The following is an 18137-nucleotide window of genomic DNA, read 5'->3' on the forward strand; positions in this document are numbered from 1 at the left end:
ACTGCTGTCCATTTCCAGGCTGTGGACAGGAAGACGGGACAGATGAGATGTTCATGTAGAAAATTTTCACTTGTGGAGAACATTGAGATGAAATAGAAATGTTAAATGACAGAAAATATTACACTGGAACAATAATTTCCAGCACCAGATTGTTTCCTCTGTTACAATAAGCTGATTGAAGAGCGCCCCCATATGGAGGAGACTTGTAATGGCTAGGACTGGATCAGACTGGTAGGTGTATGGGCAACTAGAAAGAGAACCAGTCATGACTCCGAATATCCCGCCTTACATTTGTACCGGACCTTTGTCTACTCTACTTCTAATTATTGCCTCATCATCAAAGCCAAGTACCCACCTTGTCCATGTATGGAAGAGCTGCCCCTCTGCCACTGCCACCCCTCTGCCACCCCTCTTCTGCCCCTCACCCACTGCCAACGCTCTTCTGCCCCCCCCCCCAGCCACTGCCCCCTCCTCTACCCCTCAGCCACTGCCAACCCGCTTCTGCCCCCCCTCTCGGCCACTGCCAACCCTCCACTACCCCCTTCCTCTGCCACTGCCAACCCTCTTCTGCCCCCCCGGCCACTGCCGCCCCTCCTCTGGCCACTGCCACCACTCCTCTGCCCCTCAGCCACTGCTGTCCCTCTTCTGCCCCTCAGCCACTGCCAAACCTATTCTGCCCCCTCAGCTACTTGCGCCCCTCCTCTGCGGGGCACGGCTCACCAGAAAGGTGGGTCAATATAAACATATTTTACAGCTGACCTAATATTTGGATTCTTGTGTCCATCATGGATAACAGATCATCACAGAGAGTTGACATGTCCGCTGGGCTCTTCCGTCAGAAGTGTCTCACCTAGGTCTATGAAAAACACACCAGATTCCACCACTATGACACGTACACAGGGACACCCCTTCCTGTCTATAGAAGTCCAGCAGAAGACGGATGGTGAATGAGATGACCCCCCCCATACATCAGACATCAGACATGTGACAGTCCAGACACCTCGGCTCTGGATGGAGCGCCTGGTTCTACATTCATCTCACATAGATGCAGATGACAAGGCGGATATAAAAATAAGTCCGTGTGTGAATAAACTCGTTACCAGTCTCTCCCTCCAAGCCTTAATCATAATGCCGGATCCTCCGAGGTCTTCCAGTCAGTGAATATCGGAGAAGGCGGCTTGTTGGTGGAAACCAGCTCGAGGTGGGGCTGACCAGCATGGTGGGACCTCTTGGCCGGAGGTGGTCGGGGGTCTCTATGGACCATGCAGCTTGTCCTTTCCTCCTAAGGCAGCGGCGGTAATCTCAGCCCCGACATGGAGAAGGCGAAGACGTTCCATAATACCGCAAATGCCACAAACATGATGTAGCTGCTGAGGAAGATCCACCAGAGGGACTGGTCCTGGAGTCTCTGCTCAAAGTTCCTGAGAACGACCACTCCCAGCGTAATGCCCACCAGAACCCCGCCGAGGTGGGCCACAAAACTGGGGTGTGGGCATGGAGGATAAGCCGACGGGTAGAATCTCAGCCACACGGCTCTGCCAAACTCAAGACTCACTGCGGAGAGAAAGAACGATTACAAACCGATCGCTGTCACTAAACCCCCATCATAGAAAACGATGAATAAAAATGGCGTCTTCCATGCTGGTCATACTCATCACTATGATCCTGCTGCTCTCTATCTCCCCCTTCTGTCCATGTCCCCAATGCAGCCAGGGATTTTGTCTGGGACGACAGCCATGCATACCAATTTGATGCAGTGTGCGGCGTACGGTCTGAGCACTGACAGGCTAACCCCTCCCCCCTCTGCAGCAATGCTGGCAGCACTCATACGTCTATTTCCCAAAGACAACCTCTGGGTATGACGCTGATCACGTGACCTCAGCTTCCTCGGAGGACCATGGCGAGGCGGGGGAGGGGAACTCGTCCTGTTATACCGCTGGATGGTCCCGGCCCCCGTGCTGCAGATCAGTTTCAGGGTCTCGGCGATCTTCTTCTATCCTCGGCCATCTTTATGTAGAGACACAATTCTTTATATCAGATCCTCAGAGAGATCTTTGCCATGAGGGGCCATGTTGTCCTTCCAGTGACCAGTATGAGAGAGTGAGAGCGATAACACCAAACTTATCACACCTGAGACCTTGTAACACTAACGGGTCACATGACACTGGGGGAGGGAAAATGGCTAATTGGGCCCAATTTGGAGATTTTCACTTAGGGGTGTCCTGACTTTTATTGCCAGCGGTTTAGACATTAATGGCTGTGTGTTGAGTGATTTGTTATACAAGCTGTCCCCCCCCCCGTACACTCACTACACAACCCCCCCCCCCCCCCTGTACACTCACTACACAACATTGGAGATACAAAGTGTCATTTCTTCAGTGTTGTAACATGAAAAGAAATTTGGACTGGGGGTGTACTTACTTTTGTCACACACTGTATATATATATATATAAGCTGCATTTAAAGTTATTATTATGTACAATAAAATTATTAATTGCTTGTATCTCCACGGGTGGTGAAGTCCCAGCATCCCGTCAGTCTCCAGCAGGGGGCGGCCTCGGCCTTCTCTGAGGATTGCAGCGACACGGGATGATGTCATTGGGTGGAGAATGTCCTTGCAGAATCTTCCCAAAGACACACAAAACCCGCAGACGTCCTCCAATCATCTCCTTCCCCCCGAAACGCAGAACCCGGACTGAACATTGCCGTGCCGGTGATATCTACTGAGCCAGGCCGCCCCCCCCCCTCGCCCCGTATACTGCCAGTATATATATATATATATATATATATATATATATATATATGTGTGTGTGAGGAGCCCCGTATACTGCCAGTATATATATATATATATATATATATGTGTGTGAGGAGCCCCGTATACTGCCAGTATATATATATATATATATATATATATATGTGTGTGTGAGGAGCCCCGTATACTGCCAGTATATATATATATATATATATATGTGTGTGAGGAGCCCTGTATACTGCCAGTATATATATATATGTGTGTGAGGAGCCCCGTATACTGCCAGTATATATATATATATATGTGTGTGAGGAGCCCTCTATACTGCCAGTATATATATATATATGTGTGTGTGAGGAGCCCCGTATACTGCCAGTATATATATATATATATATGTGTGTGTGTGAGGAGCCCTGTATACTGCCAGTATATATATATATATATGTGTGTGAGGAGCCCTGTATACTGCCAGTATATATATATATGTGTGTGAGGAGCCCTGTATACTGCCAGTATATATATATATGTGTGTGTGAGGAGCCCCGTATACTGCCAGTATATATATATATATGTGTGTGTGAGGAGCCCCGTATACTGCCAGTATATATATATATATATATATATGTGTGTGAGGAGCCCTGTATACTGCCAGTATATATATATATGTGTGTGAGGAGCCCTGTATACTGCCAGTATATATATATATGTGTGTGTGAGGAGCCCCGTATACTGCCAGTATATATATATATATATATGTGTGTGTGAGGAGCCCCGTATACTGCCAGTATATATATATATATGTGTGTGTGAGGAGCCCTGTATACTGCCAGTATATATATATATATGTGTGTGAGGAGCCCCGTATACTGCCAGTATATATATATATGTGTGTGAGGAGCCCTGTATACTGCCAGTATATATATATATAGATGTGTGTGTGAGGAGCCCTGTATACTGCCAGTATATATATATATGTGTGTGAGGAGCCCTGTATACTGCCAGTATATATATATATGTGTGTGTGTGAGGAGCCCCGTATACTGCCAGTATATATATATATATATGTGTGTGTGAGGAGCCCCGTATACTGCCAGTATATATATATATATATATATATGTGTGTGAGGAGCCCTGTATACTGCCAGTATATATATATATATGTGTGTGAGGAGCCCTGTATACTGCCAGTATATATATATATGTGTGTGTGAGGAGCCCCGTATACTGCCAGTATATATATATATATGTGTGTGTGAGGAGCCCTGTATACTGCCAGTATATATATATATATATGTGTGTGTGAGGAGCCCCGTATACTGCCAGTATATATATATGTGTGTGAGGAGCCCCGTATACTGCCAGTATATATATATATGTGTGTGTGAGGAGCCCCGTATACTGCCAGTATATATATATATGTGTGTGTGAGGAGCCCCGTATACTCCCAGTATATATATATATATATGTGTGTGTGAGGAGCCCCGTATACTGCCAGTATATATATATATATGTGTGTGTGAGGAGCCCCGTATACTGCCAGTATATATATATATGTGTGTGTGAGGAGCCCCGTATACTGCCAGTATATATATATATATGTGTGTGAGGAGCCCCGTATACTGCCAGTATATATATATATATGTGTGTGTGAGGAGCCCTGTATACTGCCAGTATATATATATATGTGTGTGTGAGGAGCCCCGTATACTGCCAGTATATATATATATATGTGTGTGTGAGGAGCCCCGTATACTGCCAGTATATATATATATATGTGTGTGTGAGGAGCCCCGTATACTGCCAGTATATATATATATATGTGTGTGTGAGGAGCCCCGTATACTGCCAGTATATATATATATATGTGTGTGTGAGGAGCCCTGTATACTGCCAGTATATATATATATGTGTGTGTGAGGAGCCCCGTATACTGCCAGTATATATATATATGTGTGTGAGGAGCCCTGTATACTGCCAGTATATATATATATATATGTGTGTGTGTGAGGAGCCCCGTATACTGCCAGTATATATATATATATATGTGTGTGTGAGGAGCCCTGTATACTGCCAGTATATATATATATATGTGTGTGTGAGGAGCCCCGTATACTGCCAGTATATATATATATGTGTGTGAGGAGCCCCGTATACTGCCAGTATATATATATGTGTGTGTGTGAGGAGCCCTGTATACTGCCAGTATATATATATGTGTGTGAGGAGCCCCGTATACTGCCAGTATATATATATGTGTGTGAGGAGCCCCGTATACTGCCAGTATATATATATATATATATATGTGTGTGAGGAGCCCCGTATACTGCCAGTATATATATATATGTGTGTGTGAGGAGCCCCGTATACTGCCAGTATATATATATGTGTGTGAGGAGCCCCGTATACTGCCAGTATATATATATATATATATATATGTGTGTGAGGAGCCCCGTATACTGCCAGTATATATATATATGTGTGTGTGAGGAGCCCCGTATACTGCCAGTATATATATATGTGTGTGTGAGGAGCCCCGTATACTGCCAGTATATATATATATATATGTGTGTGAGGAGCCCTCTATACTGCCAGTATATATATATATATGTGTGTGTGAGGAGCCCCGTATACTGCCAGTATATATATATATATATATGTGTGTGTGAGGAGCCCCGTATACTGCCAGTATATATATATATGTGTGTGAGGAGCCCTGTATACTGCCAGTATATATATATATATATGTGTGTGTGTGTGAGGAGCCCCGTATACTGCCAGTATATATATATATATGTGTGTGTGAGGAGCCCCGTATACTGCCAGTATATATATATGTGTGTGAGGAGCCCCGTATACTGCCAGTATATATATATATATGTGTGTGTGAGGAGCCCCGTATACTGCCAGTATATATATATATATGTGTGTGTGAGGAGCCCTGTATACTGCCAGTATATATATATATATGTGTGTGTGAGGAGCCCCGTATACTGCCAGTATATATATATATATGTGTGTGTGAGGAGCCCCGTATACTGCCAGTATATATATATATATGTGTGTGTGAGGAGCCCCGTATACTGCCAGTATATATATATGTGTGTGAGGAGCCCCGTATACTGCCAGTATATATATATATGTGTGTGTGAGGAGCCCCGTATACTGCCAGTATATATATATATATGTGTGTGAGGAGCCCCGTATACTGCCAGTATATATATATGTGTGTGAGGAGCCCCGTATACTGCCAGTATATATATATATATGTGTGTGTGAGGAGCCCTGTATACTGCCAGTATATATATATATATGTGTGTGTGAGGAGCCCCGTATACTGCCAGTATATATATATATATGTGTGTGTGAGGAGCCCCGTATACTGCCAGTATATATATATATATGTGTGTGTGAGGAGCCCTGTATACTGCCAGTATATATATATGTGTGTGAGGAGCCCTGTATACTGCCAGTATATATATATGTGTGTGAGGAGCCCCGTATACTGCCAGTATATATATATATATATATATGTGTGTGAGGAGCCCCGTATACTGCCAGTATATATATATATATGTGTGTGTGAGGAGCCCCGTATACTGCCAGTATATATATATGTGTGTGTGAGGAGCCCCGTATACTGCCAGTATATATATATATATATGTGTGTGAGGAGCCCTGTATACTGCCAGTATATATATATATATATGTGTGTGTGAGGAGCCCTGTATACTGCCAGTATATATATATATATGTGTGTGTGTGAGGAGCCCCGTATACTGCCAGTATATATATATATATATGTGTGTGTGAGGAGCCCCGTATACTGCCAGTATATATATATATATGTGTGTGTGAGGAGCCCCGTATACTGCCAGTATATATATATATATATGTGTGTGTGAGGAGCCCTGTATACTGCCAGTATATATATATATATATGTGTGTGTGAGGAGCCCCGTATACTGTCAGTATATATATATATATATGTGTGTGAGGAGCCCCGTATACTGCCAGTATATATATATATATATATGTGTGTGAGGAGCCCCGTATACTGCCAGTATATATATATATATGTGTGTGAGGAGCCCTGTATACTGCCAGTATATATATATATATGTGTGTGTGAGGAGCCCCGTATACTGCCAGTATATATATATATATGTGTGTGTGAGGAGCCCCGTATACTGCCAGTATATATATATGTGTGTGTGAGGAGCCCCGTATACTGCCAGTATATATATATATAGATGTGTGTGTGAGGAGCCCCGTATACTGCCAGTATATATATATATATATGTGTGTGAGGAGCCCCGTATACTGCCAGTATATATATATATATGTGTGTGTGAGGAGCCCCGTATACTGCCAGTATATATATATATATGTGTGTGAGGAGCCCCGTATACTGCCAGTATATATATATGTGTGTGAGGAGCCCTGTATACTGCCAGTATATATATATATATATGTGTGAGGAGCCCCGTATACTGCCAGTATATATATATATATGTGTGTGTGAGGAGCCCCGTATACTGCCAGTATATATATATATGTGTGTGTGAGGAGCCCCGTATACTGCCAGTATATATATATGTGTGTGAGGAGCCCCGTATACTGCCAGTATATATATATATATGTGTGTGTGAGGAGCCCTGTATACTGCCAGTATATATATATATATGTGTGTGTGAGGAGCCCCGTATACTGCCAGTATATATATATATATGTGTGTGTGAGGAGCCCCGTATACTCCCAGTATATATATATATTAGGGATGCACCGATTATCGGCGGCCGATACATATCGGCCGAAAATAGCATTTTTGGGTCCCTGCCGAAACACAGTAAAAATTGCCGATAATAAAGTTTTGGGTTGTACCATTTCGTTTACAAGAGGGGGGGTTCTTATGTACACGCAGACCGCCAGACACACACTCTGGCCGCCAGACCTGTACATAGCGCGAGCAGCGGCAGTGGCACTGTACAAATTGTGTGCCGACTGCCGATCGCGCTCCACCGGAGTCCTCCTAGCTCCTATTTCCTGATTTTTGGACTCCCCCCTACTCTTTGGACTCTCTTGGTATAGTCCAGCAGCGTGAGCCGCGTGACGTCACGGCCGGAGGCGAGGGAGAACTCAGAGCGCGCAGGGAGCTGTGTCGGAGCCTGTGAGCCTGTAATCACACTGCATGCCTAGGAGGAACCTAGCAGTGTACTAAAAGTAAGCAGCACAAAACCTTTAACCGTTAACTAACTGAGGAACTGAGGTGCCATTTTTTTCACAGTAACACAGTGAGGCTGCAATTAATGTTTTTTTTGGTAGTCAGATAAGGCAAGCATGGCTCAATAACATACAAACGTTTAACGTTTGTGTGTTATTGAGCCATGCTTGCCATATCTGACTACCAAAAAAAACATTAATTGCAGCCTCACTGTGCCATCACATACAACCACTGTGCCATCACACGTCACCACTGTGCCCATCAAACGCAGCCACTGTGCCATCACACGCAGCCACTATGCCACTGCCAACACACGTCACCACTGTGCCCATCAAACGCAGCCACTGTGCCATCACATGCAGCCACTGTGCCATCACATGCAGCCACTGTGCCAACACACGTCGCCACTGTGCCCATCAAACGTAGCCACTGTGCCATCAAACACAGCCACTGTAACCATCTATTATTGCCACTGCCAGTTTGCCCCATCAATTGCCACCACTGTGCCCATCAAACGCAGCCACTGTGCCATCACACGCAGCCACTATGCCACTGCCAACACACGTCGCCACTGTGCCCATCAAACGCAGCCACTGTAACCATCAATTATTATTGCCACATCGATTGCCACCAAAAAATTGAAATAGGGGGAAAACAAAGAAAATTCATTTTCGGTTTCGGTTTCGGTTTCGGTTTCGGACTGAATTTTTTTTTTATTTCGGTTTCGTTTCGGTTCTGAAATTTCCATTTCGGTGCATCCCTAATATATATATGTGTGTGAGGAGCCCCGTATACTGCCAGTATATATATATATATGTGTGAGGAGCCCCGTATACTGCCAGTATATATATATATATGTGTGTGTGAGGAGCCCCGTATACTGCCAGTATATATATATATGTGTGTGTGAGGAGCCCCGTATACTGCCAGTATATATATATATATATGTGTGTGAGGAGCCCCGTATACTGCCAGTATATATATATGTGTGTGAGGAGCCCTGTATACTGCCAGTATATATATATATATATGTGTGTGTGAGGAGCCCCGTATACTGCCAGTATATATATATATAGATGTGTGTGTGAGGAGCCCCGTATACTGCCAGTATATATATATATATGTGTGTGTGAGGAGCCCCGTATACTGCCAGTATATATATATATATGTGTGTGTGAGGAGCCCCGTATACTGCCAGTATATATATATATATGTGTGTGTGAGGAGCCCCGTATACTGCCAGTATATATATATATATGTGTGTGTGAGGAGCCCCGTATACTGCCAGTATATATATATATATATATATATGTGTGTGAGGAGCCCTGTATACTGCCAGTATATATATATATGTGTGTGAGGAGCCCTGTATACTGCCAGTATATATATATATGTGTGTGTGAGGAGCCCCGTATACTGCCAGTATATATATATATATATATGTGTGTGTGAGGAGCCCCGTATACTGCCAGTATATATATATATATGTGTGTGTGAGGAGCCCTGTATACTGCCAGTATATATATATATATGTGTGTGTGAGGAGCCCCGTATACTGCCAGTATATATATATATATGTGTGTGTGAGGAGCCCCGTATACTGCCAGTATATATATATATAGATGTGTGTGTGAGGAGCCCTGTATACTGCCAGTATATATATATATGTGTGTGAGGAGCCCTGTATACTGCCAGTATATATATATATGTGTGTGTGTGAGGAGCCCCGTATACTGCCAGTATATATATATATATATGTGTGTGTGAGGAGCCCCGTATACTGCCAGTATATATATATATATATATATATGTGTGTGAGGAGCCCTGTATACTGCCAGTATATATATATATATGTGTGTGAGGAGCCCTGTATACTGCCAGTATATATATATATGTGTGTGTGAGGAGCCCCGTATACTGCCAGTATATATATATATATGTGTGTGTGAGGAGCCCTGTATACTGCCAGTATATATATATATATATGTGTGTGTGAGGAGCCCCGTATACTGCCAGTATATATATATGTGTGTGAGGAGCCCCGTATACTGCCAGTATATATATATATGTGTGTGTGAGGAGCCCCGTATACTGCCAGTATATATATATATGTGTGTGTGAGGAGCCCCGTATACTCCCAGTATATATATATATATATGTGTGTGTGAGGAGCCCCGTATACTGCCAGTATATATATATATATGTGTGTGTGAGGAGCCCCGTATACTGCCAGTATATATATATATATGTGTGTGTGAGGAGCCCCGTATACTGCCAGTATATATATATATGTGTGTGTGAGGAGCCCCGTATACTGCCAGTATATATATATATGTGTGTGTGAGGAGCCCCGTATACTGCCAGTATATATATATATGTGTGTGTGAGGAGCCCCGTATACTCCCAGTATATATATATATATATGTGTGTGTGAGGAGCCCCGTATACTGCCAGTATATATATATATATGTGTGTGTGAGGAGCCCCGTATACTGCCAGTATATATATATATATGTGTGTGTGAGGAGCCCCGTATACTGCCAGTATATATATATATATGTGTGTGTGAGGAGCCCCGTATACTGCCAGTATATATATATATATGTGTGTGTGAGGAGCCCCGTATACTGCCAGTATATATATATATGTGTGTGTGAGGAGCCCCGTATACTGCCAGTATATATATATATGTGTGTGAGGAGCCCTGTATACTGCCAGTATATATATATATATATGTGTGTGTGTGAGGAGCCCCGTATACTGCCAGTATATATATATATATATGTGTGTGTGAGGAGCCCTGTATACTGCCAGTATATATATATATATGTGTGTGTGAGGAGCCCCGTATACTGCCAGTATATATATATATGTGTGTGAGGAGCCCCGTATACTGCCAGTATATATATATGTGTGTGTGTGAGGAGCCCTGTATACTGCCAGTATATATATATGTGTGTGAGGAGCCCCGTATACTGCCAGTATATATATATGTGTGTGAGGAGCCCCGTATACTGCCAGTATATATATATATATATATATGTGTGTGAGGAGCCCCGTATACTGCCAGTATATATATATATGTGTGTGTGAGGAGCCCCGTATACTGCCAGTATATATATATGTGTGTGAGGAGCCCCGTATACTGCCAGTATATATATATATATATATATATGTGTGTGAGGAGCCCCGTATACTGCCAGTATATATATATATGTGTGTGTGAGGAGCCCCGTATACTGCCAGTATATATATATGTGTGTGTGAGGAGCCCCGTATACTGCCAGTATATATATATATATATGTGTGTGAGGAGCCCTCTATACTGCCAGTATATATATATGTGTGTGTGAGGAGCCCCGTATACTGCCAGTATATATATATATATATATGTGTGTGTGAGGAGCCCCGTATACTGCCAGTATATATATATGTGTGTGAGGAGCCCCGTATACTGCCAGTATATATATATATATATGTGTGTGTGAGGAGCCCCGTATACTGCCAGTATATATATATGTGTGTGAGGAGCCCCGTATACTGCCAGTATATATATATATATGTGTGTGTGAGGAGCCCCGTATACTGCCAGTATATATATATATATGTGTGTGTGAGGAGCCCTGTATACTGCCAGTATATATATATATATGTGTGTGTGAGGAGCCCCGTATACTGCCAGTATATATATATATATGTGTGTGTGAGGAGCCCCGTATACTGCCAGTATATATATATATATGTGTGTGTGAGGAGCCCCGTATACTGCCAGTATATATATATGTGTGTGAGGAGCCCCGTATACTGCCAGTATATATATATATGTGTGTGTGAGGAGCCCCGTATACTGCCAGTATATATATATATATGTGTGTGAGGAGCCCCGTATACTGCCAGTATATATATATGTGTGTGAGGAGCCCCGTATACTGCCAGTATATATATATATATGTGTGTGTGAGGAGCCCTGTATACTGCCAGTATATATATATATATGTGTGTGTGAGGAGCCCCGTATACTGCCAGTATATATATATATATGTGTGTGTGAGGAGCCCCGTATACTGCCAGTATATATATATATATATGTGTGTGTGAGGAGCCCCGTATACTGCCAGTATATATATATGTGTGTGAGGAGCCCCGTATACTGCCAGTATATATATATGTGTGTGAGGAGCCCCGTATACTGCCAGTATATATATATGTGTGTGAGGAGCCCCGTATACTGCCAGTATATATATATATATATATATGTGTGTGAGGAGCCCCGTATACTGCCAGTATATATATATATGTGTGTGTGAGGAGCCCCGTATACTGCCAGTATATATATATATATGTGTGTGAGGAGCCCCGTATACTGCCAGTATATATATATATGTGTGTGTGAGGAGCCCCGTATACTGCCAGTATATATATATATATATGTGTGTGAGGAGCCCTGTATACTGCCAGTATATATATATATATGTGTGTGTGTGAGGAGCCCTGTATACTGCCAGTATATATATATATATATGTGTGTGAGGAGCCCTGTATACTGCCAGTATATATATATATATGTGTGTGTGTGAGGAGCCCCGTATACTGCCAGTATATATATATATATGTGTGTGTGAGGAGCCCCGTATACTGCCAGTATATATATATATGTGTGTGAGGAGCCCCGTATACTGCCAGTATATATATATATGTGTGTGTGAGGAGCCCCGTATACTGCCAGTATATATATATATGTGTGTGAGGAGCCCCGTATACTGCCAGTATATATATATATATATGTGTGTGTGTGAGGAGCCCCGTATACTGCCAGTATATATATATGTGTGTGTGTGAGGAGCCCTGTATACTGCCAGTATATATATATGTGTGTGAGGAGCCCCGTATACTGCCAGTATATATATATGTGTGTGAGGAGCCCCGTATACTGCCAGTATATATATATATATATATATATGTGTGTGAGGAGCCCCGTATACTGCCAGTATATATATATATGTGTGTGTGAGGAGCCCCGTATACTGCCAGTATATATATATGTGTGTGTGAGGAGCCCCGTATACTGCCAGTATATATATATATATGTGTGTGAGGAGCCCTCTATACTGCCAGTATATATATATATATGTGTGTGTGAGGAGCCCCGTATACTGCCAGTATATATATATGTGTGTGAGGAGCCCTGTATACTGCCAGTATATATATATATATATATGTGTGTGTGTGAGGAGCCCCGTATACTGCCAGTATATATATATATATATGTGTGTGTGAGGAGCCCTGTATACTGCCAGTATATATATATATATGTGTGTGTGAGGAGCCCCGTATACTGCCAGTATATATATATGTGTGTGAGGAGCCCCGTATACTGCCAGTATATATATATATATGTGTGTGTGAGGAGCCCCGTATACTGCCAGTATATATATATATATGTGTGTGTGAGGAGCCCTGTATACTGCCAGTATATATATATATATGTGTGTGTGAGGAGCCCCGTATACTGCCAGTATATATATATATATGTGTGTGTGAGGAGCCCCGTATACTGCCAGTATATATATATATATGTGTGTGTGAGGAGCCCCGTATACTGCCAGTATATATATATGTGTGTGAGGAGCCCCGTATACTGCCAGTATATATATATATGTGTGTGTGAGGAGCCCCGTATACTGCCAGTATATATATATATATGTGTGTGAGGAGCCCCGTATACTGCCAGTATATATATATGTGTGTGAGGAGCCCCGTATACTGCCAGTATATATATATATATGTGTGTGTGAGGAGCCCTGTATACTGCCAGTATATATATATATATATATGTGTGTGTGAGGAGCCCCGTATACTGCCAGTATATATATATATATGTGTGTGTGAGGAGCCCCGTATACTGCCAGTATATATATATATATGTGTGTGTGAGGAGCCCTGTATACTGCCAGTATATATATATGTGTGTGAGGAGCCCCGTATACTGCCAGTATATATATATATATATATATGTGTGTGAGGAGCCCCGTATACTGCCAGTATATATATATATATATGTGTGTGTGAGGAGCCCCGTATACTGCCAGTATATATATATGTGTGTGTGAGGAGCCCCGTATACTGCCAGTATATATATATATATATGTGTGTGAGGAGCCCTGTATACTGCCAGTATATATATATATATATGTGTGTGTGAGGAGCCCTGTATACTGCCAGTATATATATATATATATGTGTGTGAGGAGCCCTGTATACTGCCAGTATATATATATATATGTGTGTGTGTGAGGAGCCCCGTATACTGCCAGTATATATATATATATATGTGTGTGTGAGGAGCCCCGTATACTGCCAGTATATATATATATATGTGTGTGTGAGGAGCCCCGTATACTGCCAGTATATATATATATATATGTGTGTGTGAGGAGCCCTGTATACTGCCAGTATATATATATATATATGTGTGTGTGAGGAGCCCCGTATACTGTCAGTATATATATATATATATGTGTGTGAGGAGCCCCGTATACTGCCAGTATATATATATATATATATGTGTGTGAGGAGCCCCGTATACTGCCAGTATATATATATATATGTGTGTGAGGAGCCCTGTATACTGCCAGTATATATATATATATGTGTGTGTGAGGAGCCCCGTATACTGCCAGTATATATATATATATGTGTGTGTGAGGAGCCCCGTATACTGCCAGTATATATATATATATGTGTGAGGAGCCCCGTATACTGCCAGTATATATATATATATGTGTGTGTGAGGAGCCCCGTATACTGCCAGTATATATATATATAGATGTGTGTGTGTGAGGAGCCCCGTATACTGCCAGTATATATATATATGTGTGTGTGAGGAGCCCTGTATACTGCCAGTATATATATATATGTGTGTGTGAGGAGCCCCGTATACTGCCAGTATATATATATATATATGTGTGTGAGGAGCCCTGTATACTGCCAGTATATATATATATAGATGTGTGTGTGAGGAGCCCTGTATACTGCCAGTATATATATATATATGTGTGTGTGAGGAGCCCCGTATACTGCCAGTATATATATATATATATGTGTGTGAGGAGCCCCGTATACTGCCAGTATATATATATATATGTGTGTGTGAGGAGCCCTGTATACTGCCAGTATATATATATATAGATGTGTGTGTGAGGAGCCCCGTATACTGCCAGTATATATATATATATATGTGTGTGAGGAGCCCCGTATACTGCCAGTATATATATATATATGTGTGTGTGAGGAGCCCCGTATACTGCCAGTATATATATATATATGTGTGTGTGAGGAGCCCCGTATACTGCCAGTATATATATATATATGTGTGTGTGAGGAGCCCTGTATACTGCCAGTATATATATATATATGTGTGTGAGGAGCCCCGTATACTGCCAGTATATATATATATATATGTGTGTGAGGAGCCCCGTATACTGCCAGTATATATATATATATGTGTGTGTGTGAGGAGCCCCGTATACTCCCAGTATATATATATATATGTGTGTGTGTGAGGAGCCCCGTATACTCCCAGTATATATATATATATGTGTGTGTGAGGAGCCCCGTATACTCCCAGTATATATAGATGTGTGTGTGAGGAGCCCCGTATACTGCCAGTATATATATATAGAAGTGTTTATTGCTGACAGTCACGACGCTCTCTTACTCAGCGCCAGGCAGCCTGACTGTGTGGGAGAGACGTGGGACGAAACACGTAGAGGTGTTTACCACGGGGCATCAGCCAAGTGTGAATCGCACTCTTCTGGCGCCAACCTGACTCCACGTGTCCGATCATCCGAGGATGAGATCAGCGATCGTCTCCCTCTATACAGATTACTAGAAAAGGAGTGCTAGCTCTTCAGGTGAGGATTCTACTTACTGCATATTAAGGCGAAGGACATCCGGAGAAACTTCAACTGACACTTCATCCCGGACCAGTTCTGGGGGGAAATAATCACCGTTACTACGGCAACCCCCAAATATATCTTCAAAGACCCCCAAACACCAACAAGAGCGGTGCAACTCCCGCCATACCCACCATTCATACCACACCCTCTATACCACACCCACCATTCATACCACACCCACCATTCTCACCACACCCACCATTCTCACCACACCCACCATATATACCACACCCACCATATATACCACACCCACCGTATATACCACACCCTCCCTCCATTCATACCACACCCACCATATATACCACACCTTCCATATATACCACACCCACCCTCTATACCACACCCACCCTCCATTCATACCACACCCACCATATATACCACACCTTCCATATATACCACACCCTCCCTAAATTCATACCACACCCACCATATATACCACACCTTCCATATATACCACACCCACCCTCCATTCATACCACACCCACCATATATACCACACCCACCATTCTCACCACACCCACCATATATACCACACCCACCCTACCACACCCACCATATATACCACACCCACCATTCATACCACACCCACCATTCTCACCACACCCACCCTACCACACCCAACATTCATACCACACCCACCATATATACCACACCCACCATTCATACCACACCCACCTCCATACCACACCCACCATTCATACCACACCCACCATTCATACCACACCCACCCTCCATACCACACCCACCATTCATACCACACCCACCCTCCAATACCACACCCACCATTATCACCACACCCACCATTCCCAACACACCCACCATCCATACCACACCCTCCATATATACCACACCCTCCATATATACCACACCCACCATTCCCAACACACCCACCATTCCCAACACACCCACCATTCCTACCACACCCACCCTCTATACCACACCCTCCATATATACCACACCCACCCTCTATACCACACCCTCCATATATACCACACCCACCCTCTATACCACACCCACCATTCATACCACACCCACCATTCCCACAACACCCACCATTTCAACCACGCCCACCATTCTCACCACACCCGCCACTCCCACCACACCATCCATTCATACCACGCCCTCCATTCATACCACGCCCTCTATTCAAACCACGCCCTCCATTCATACCACACCCTCCATTCATACCACACCCACCATTCATACCACACCCACCATTCATACCACACCCACCATTCATACCACACCCACCATTCATACCACAACCACCATTCATACCACACCCCCTCCATTCCTAAAAACACCCACCATTCCCACCACATACATCTTCACCCATTCAAGAAGAGAAGAAGAACCCATCTGCATCAGTCCCCCACCGGAGATGACTGCCGGGAGGGTAATAGAACTGCACTATATTACCAAAAGTATTGGGACGCCGCCCCTTTACACACACATGACCTTTAATGACCCCCCAGTCTTAGTCCGGAGAGTTCAATATAGAGTTGGCTCCGCCCTTTGCAGCTATAACACCTTCACCTCTTCTGGGAAGGCCGTCCACAAGGTTTAGGGGTGTGTCTATGGGAAGGCCGTCCACAAGGTTTAGGGGTGTGTCTATGGGAAGGCCGTCCAAAAGGTTTAGGGGTGTGTCTATGGGAAGGCCGTCCACAAGGTTTAGGAGGGTGTCTATGGGAAGGCCGTCCAAAAGGTTTAGGGGTGTGTCTATGGGAAGGCCGTCCACAAGGTTTAGGAGGGTGTGTCTATGGGAAGGCCGTCCACAAGGTTTAGGAGGGTGTGTCTATGGGAAGGCCGTCCACAAGGTTTAGGGGTGTGTCTATGGGAAGGCTGTCCACAAGGTTTAGGGGTGTGTCTATGGGAAGGCTGTCCACAAGGTTTAGGGGTGTGTCTATGGGAAGGCTGTCCACAAGGTTTAGGGGTGTGTCTATGGGAAGGCTGTCCACAAGGTTTAGGGGTGTGTCTATGGGAAGGCCGTCCACAAGGTTTAGGAGGGTGTGTCTATGGGAAGGCCGTCCACAAGGTTTAGGGGTGTGTCTATGGGAAGGCCGTCCACAAGGTTTAGGGGTGTGTCTATGGGAAGGCCGTCCACAAGGTTTAGGAGGGTGTGTCTATGGGAAGGCCGTCCACAAGGTTTAGGGGTGTGTCTATGGGAAGGCCATCCACAAGGTTTAGGGGTGTGTCTATGGGAATG

The 18137-nt window shown here is 43.6% G+C and overlaps 1 protein-coding gene across 1 annotated transcript in view; it reads right to left on the reverse strand.

The window, feature by feature from the left end:
* Window positions 1-580: 580 nt before the first annotated feature.
* The window catches only part of RHBDL3 (rhomboid like 3), a 33235-nt gene continuing 15678 nt past the window's right edge, over window positions 581-18137 (reverse strand). The window contains exons 6-7 of the mRNA XM_040331583.1: window positions 15904-15964; window positions 581-1554 (exon numbers count right to left, since the gene is read on the reverse strand). Coding sequence (XP_040187517.1) covers window positions 1283-1554; window positions 15904-15964 — 333 coding nt within the window. The 3' untranslated portion in view covers window positions 581-1282. The remainder of the gene's footprint in view (window positions 1555-15903; window positions 15965-18137) is intronic.

Source organism: Rana temporaria, chromosome 12 (genome assembly GCF_905171775.1).
Source record: "Rana temporaria chromosome 12, aRanTem1.1, whole genome shotgun sequence".
Taxonomy (NCBI): Eukaryota; Metazoa; Chordata; class Amphibia; order Anura; family Ranidae; genus Rana; species Rana temporaria.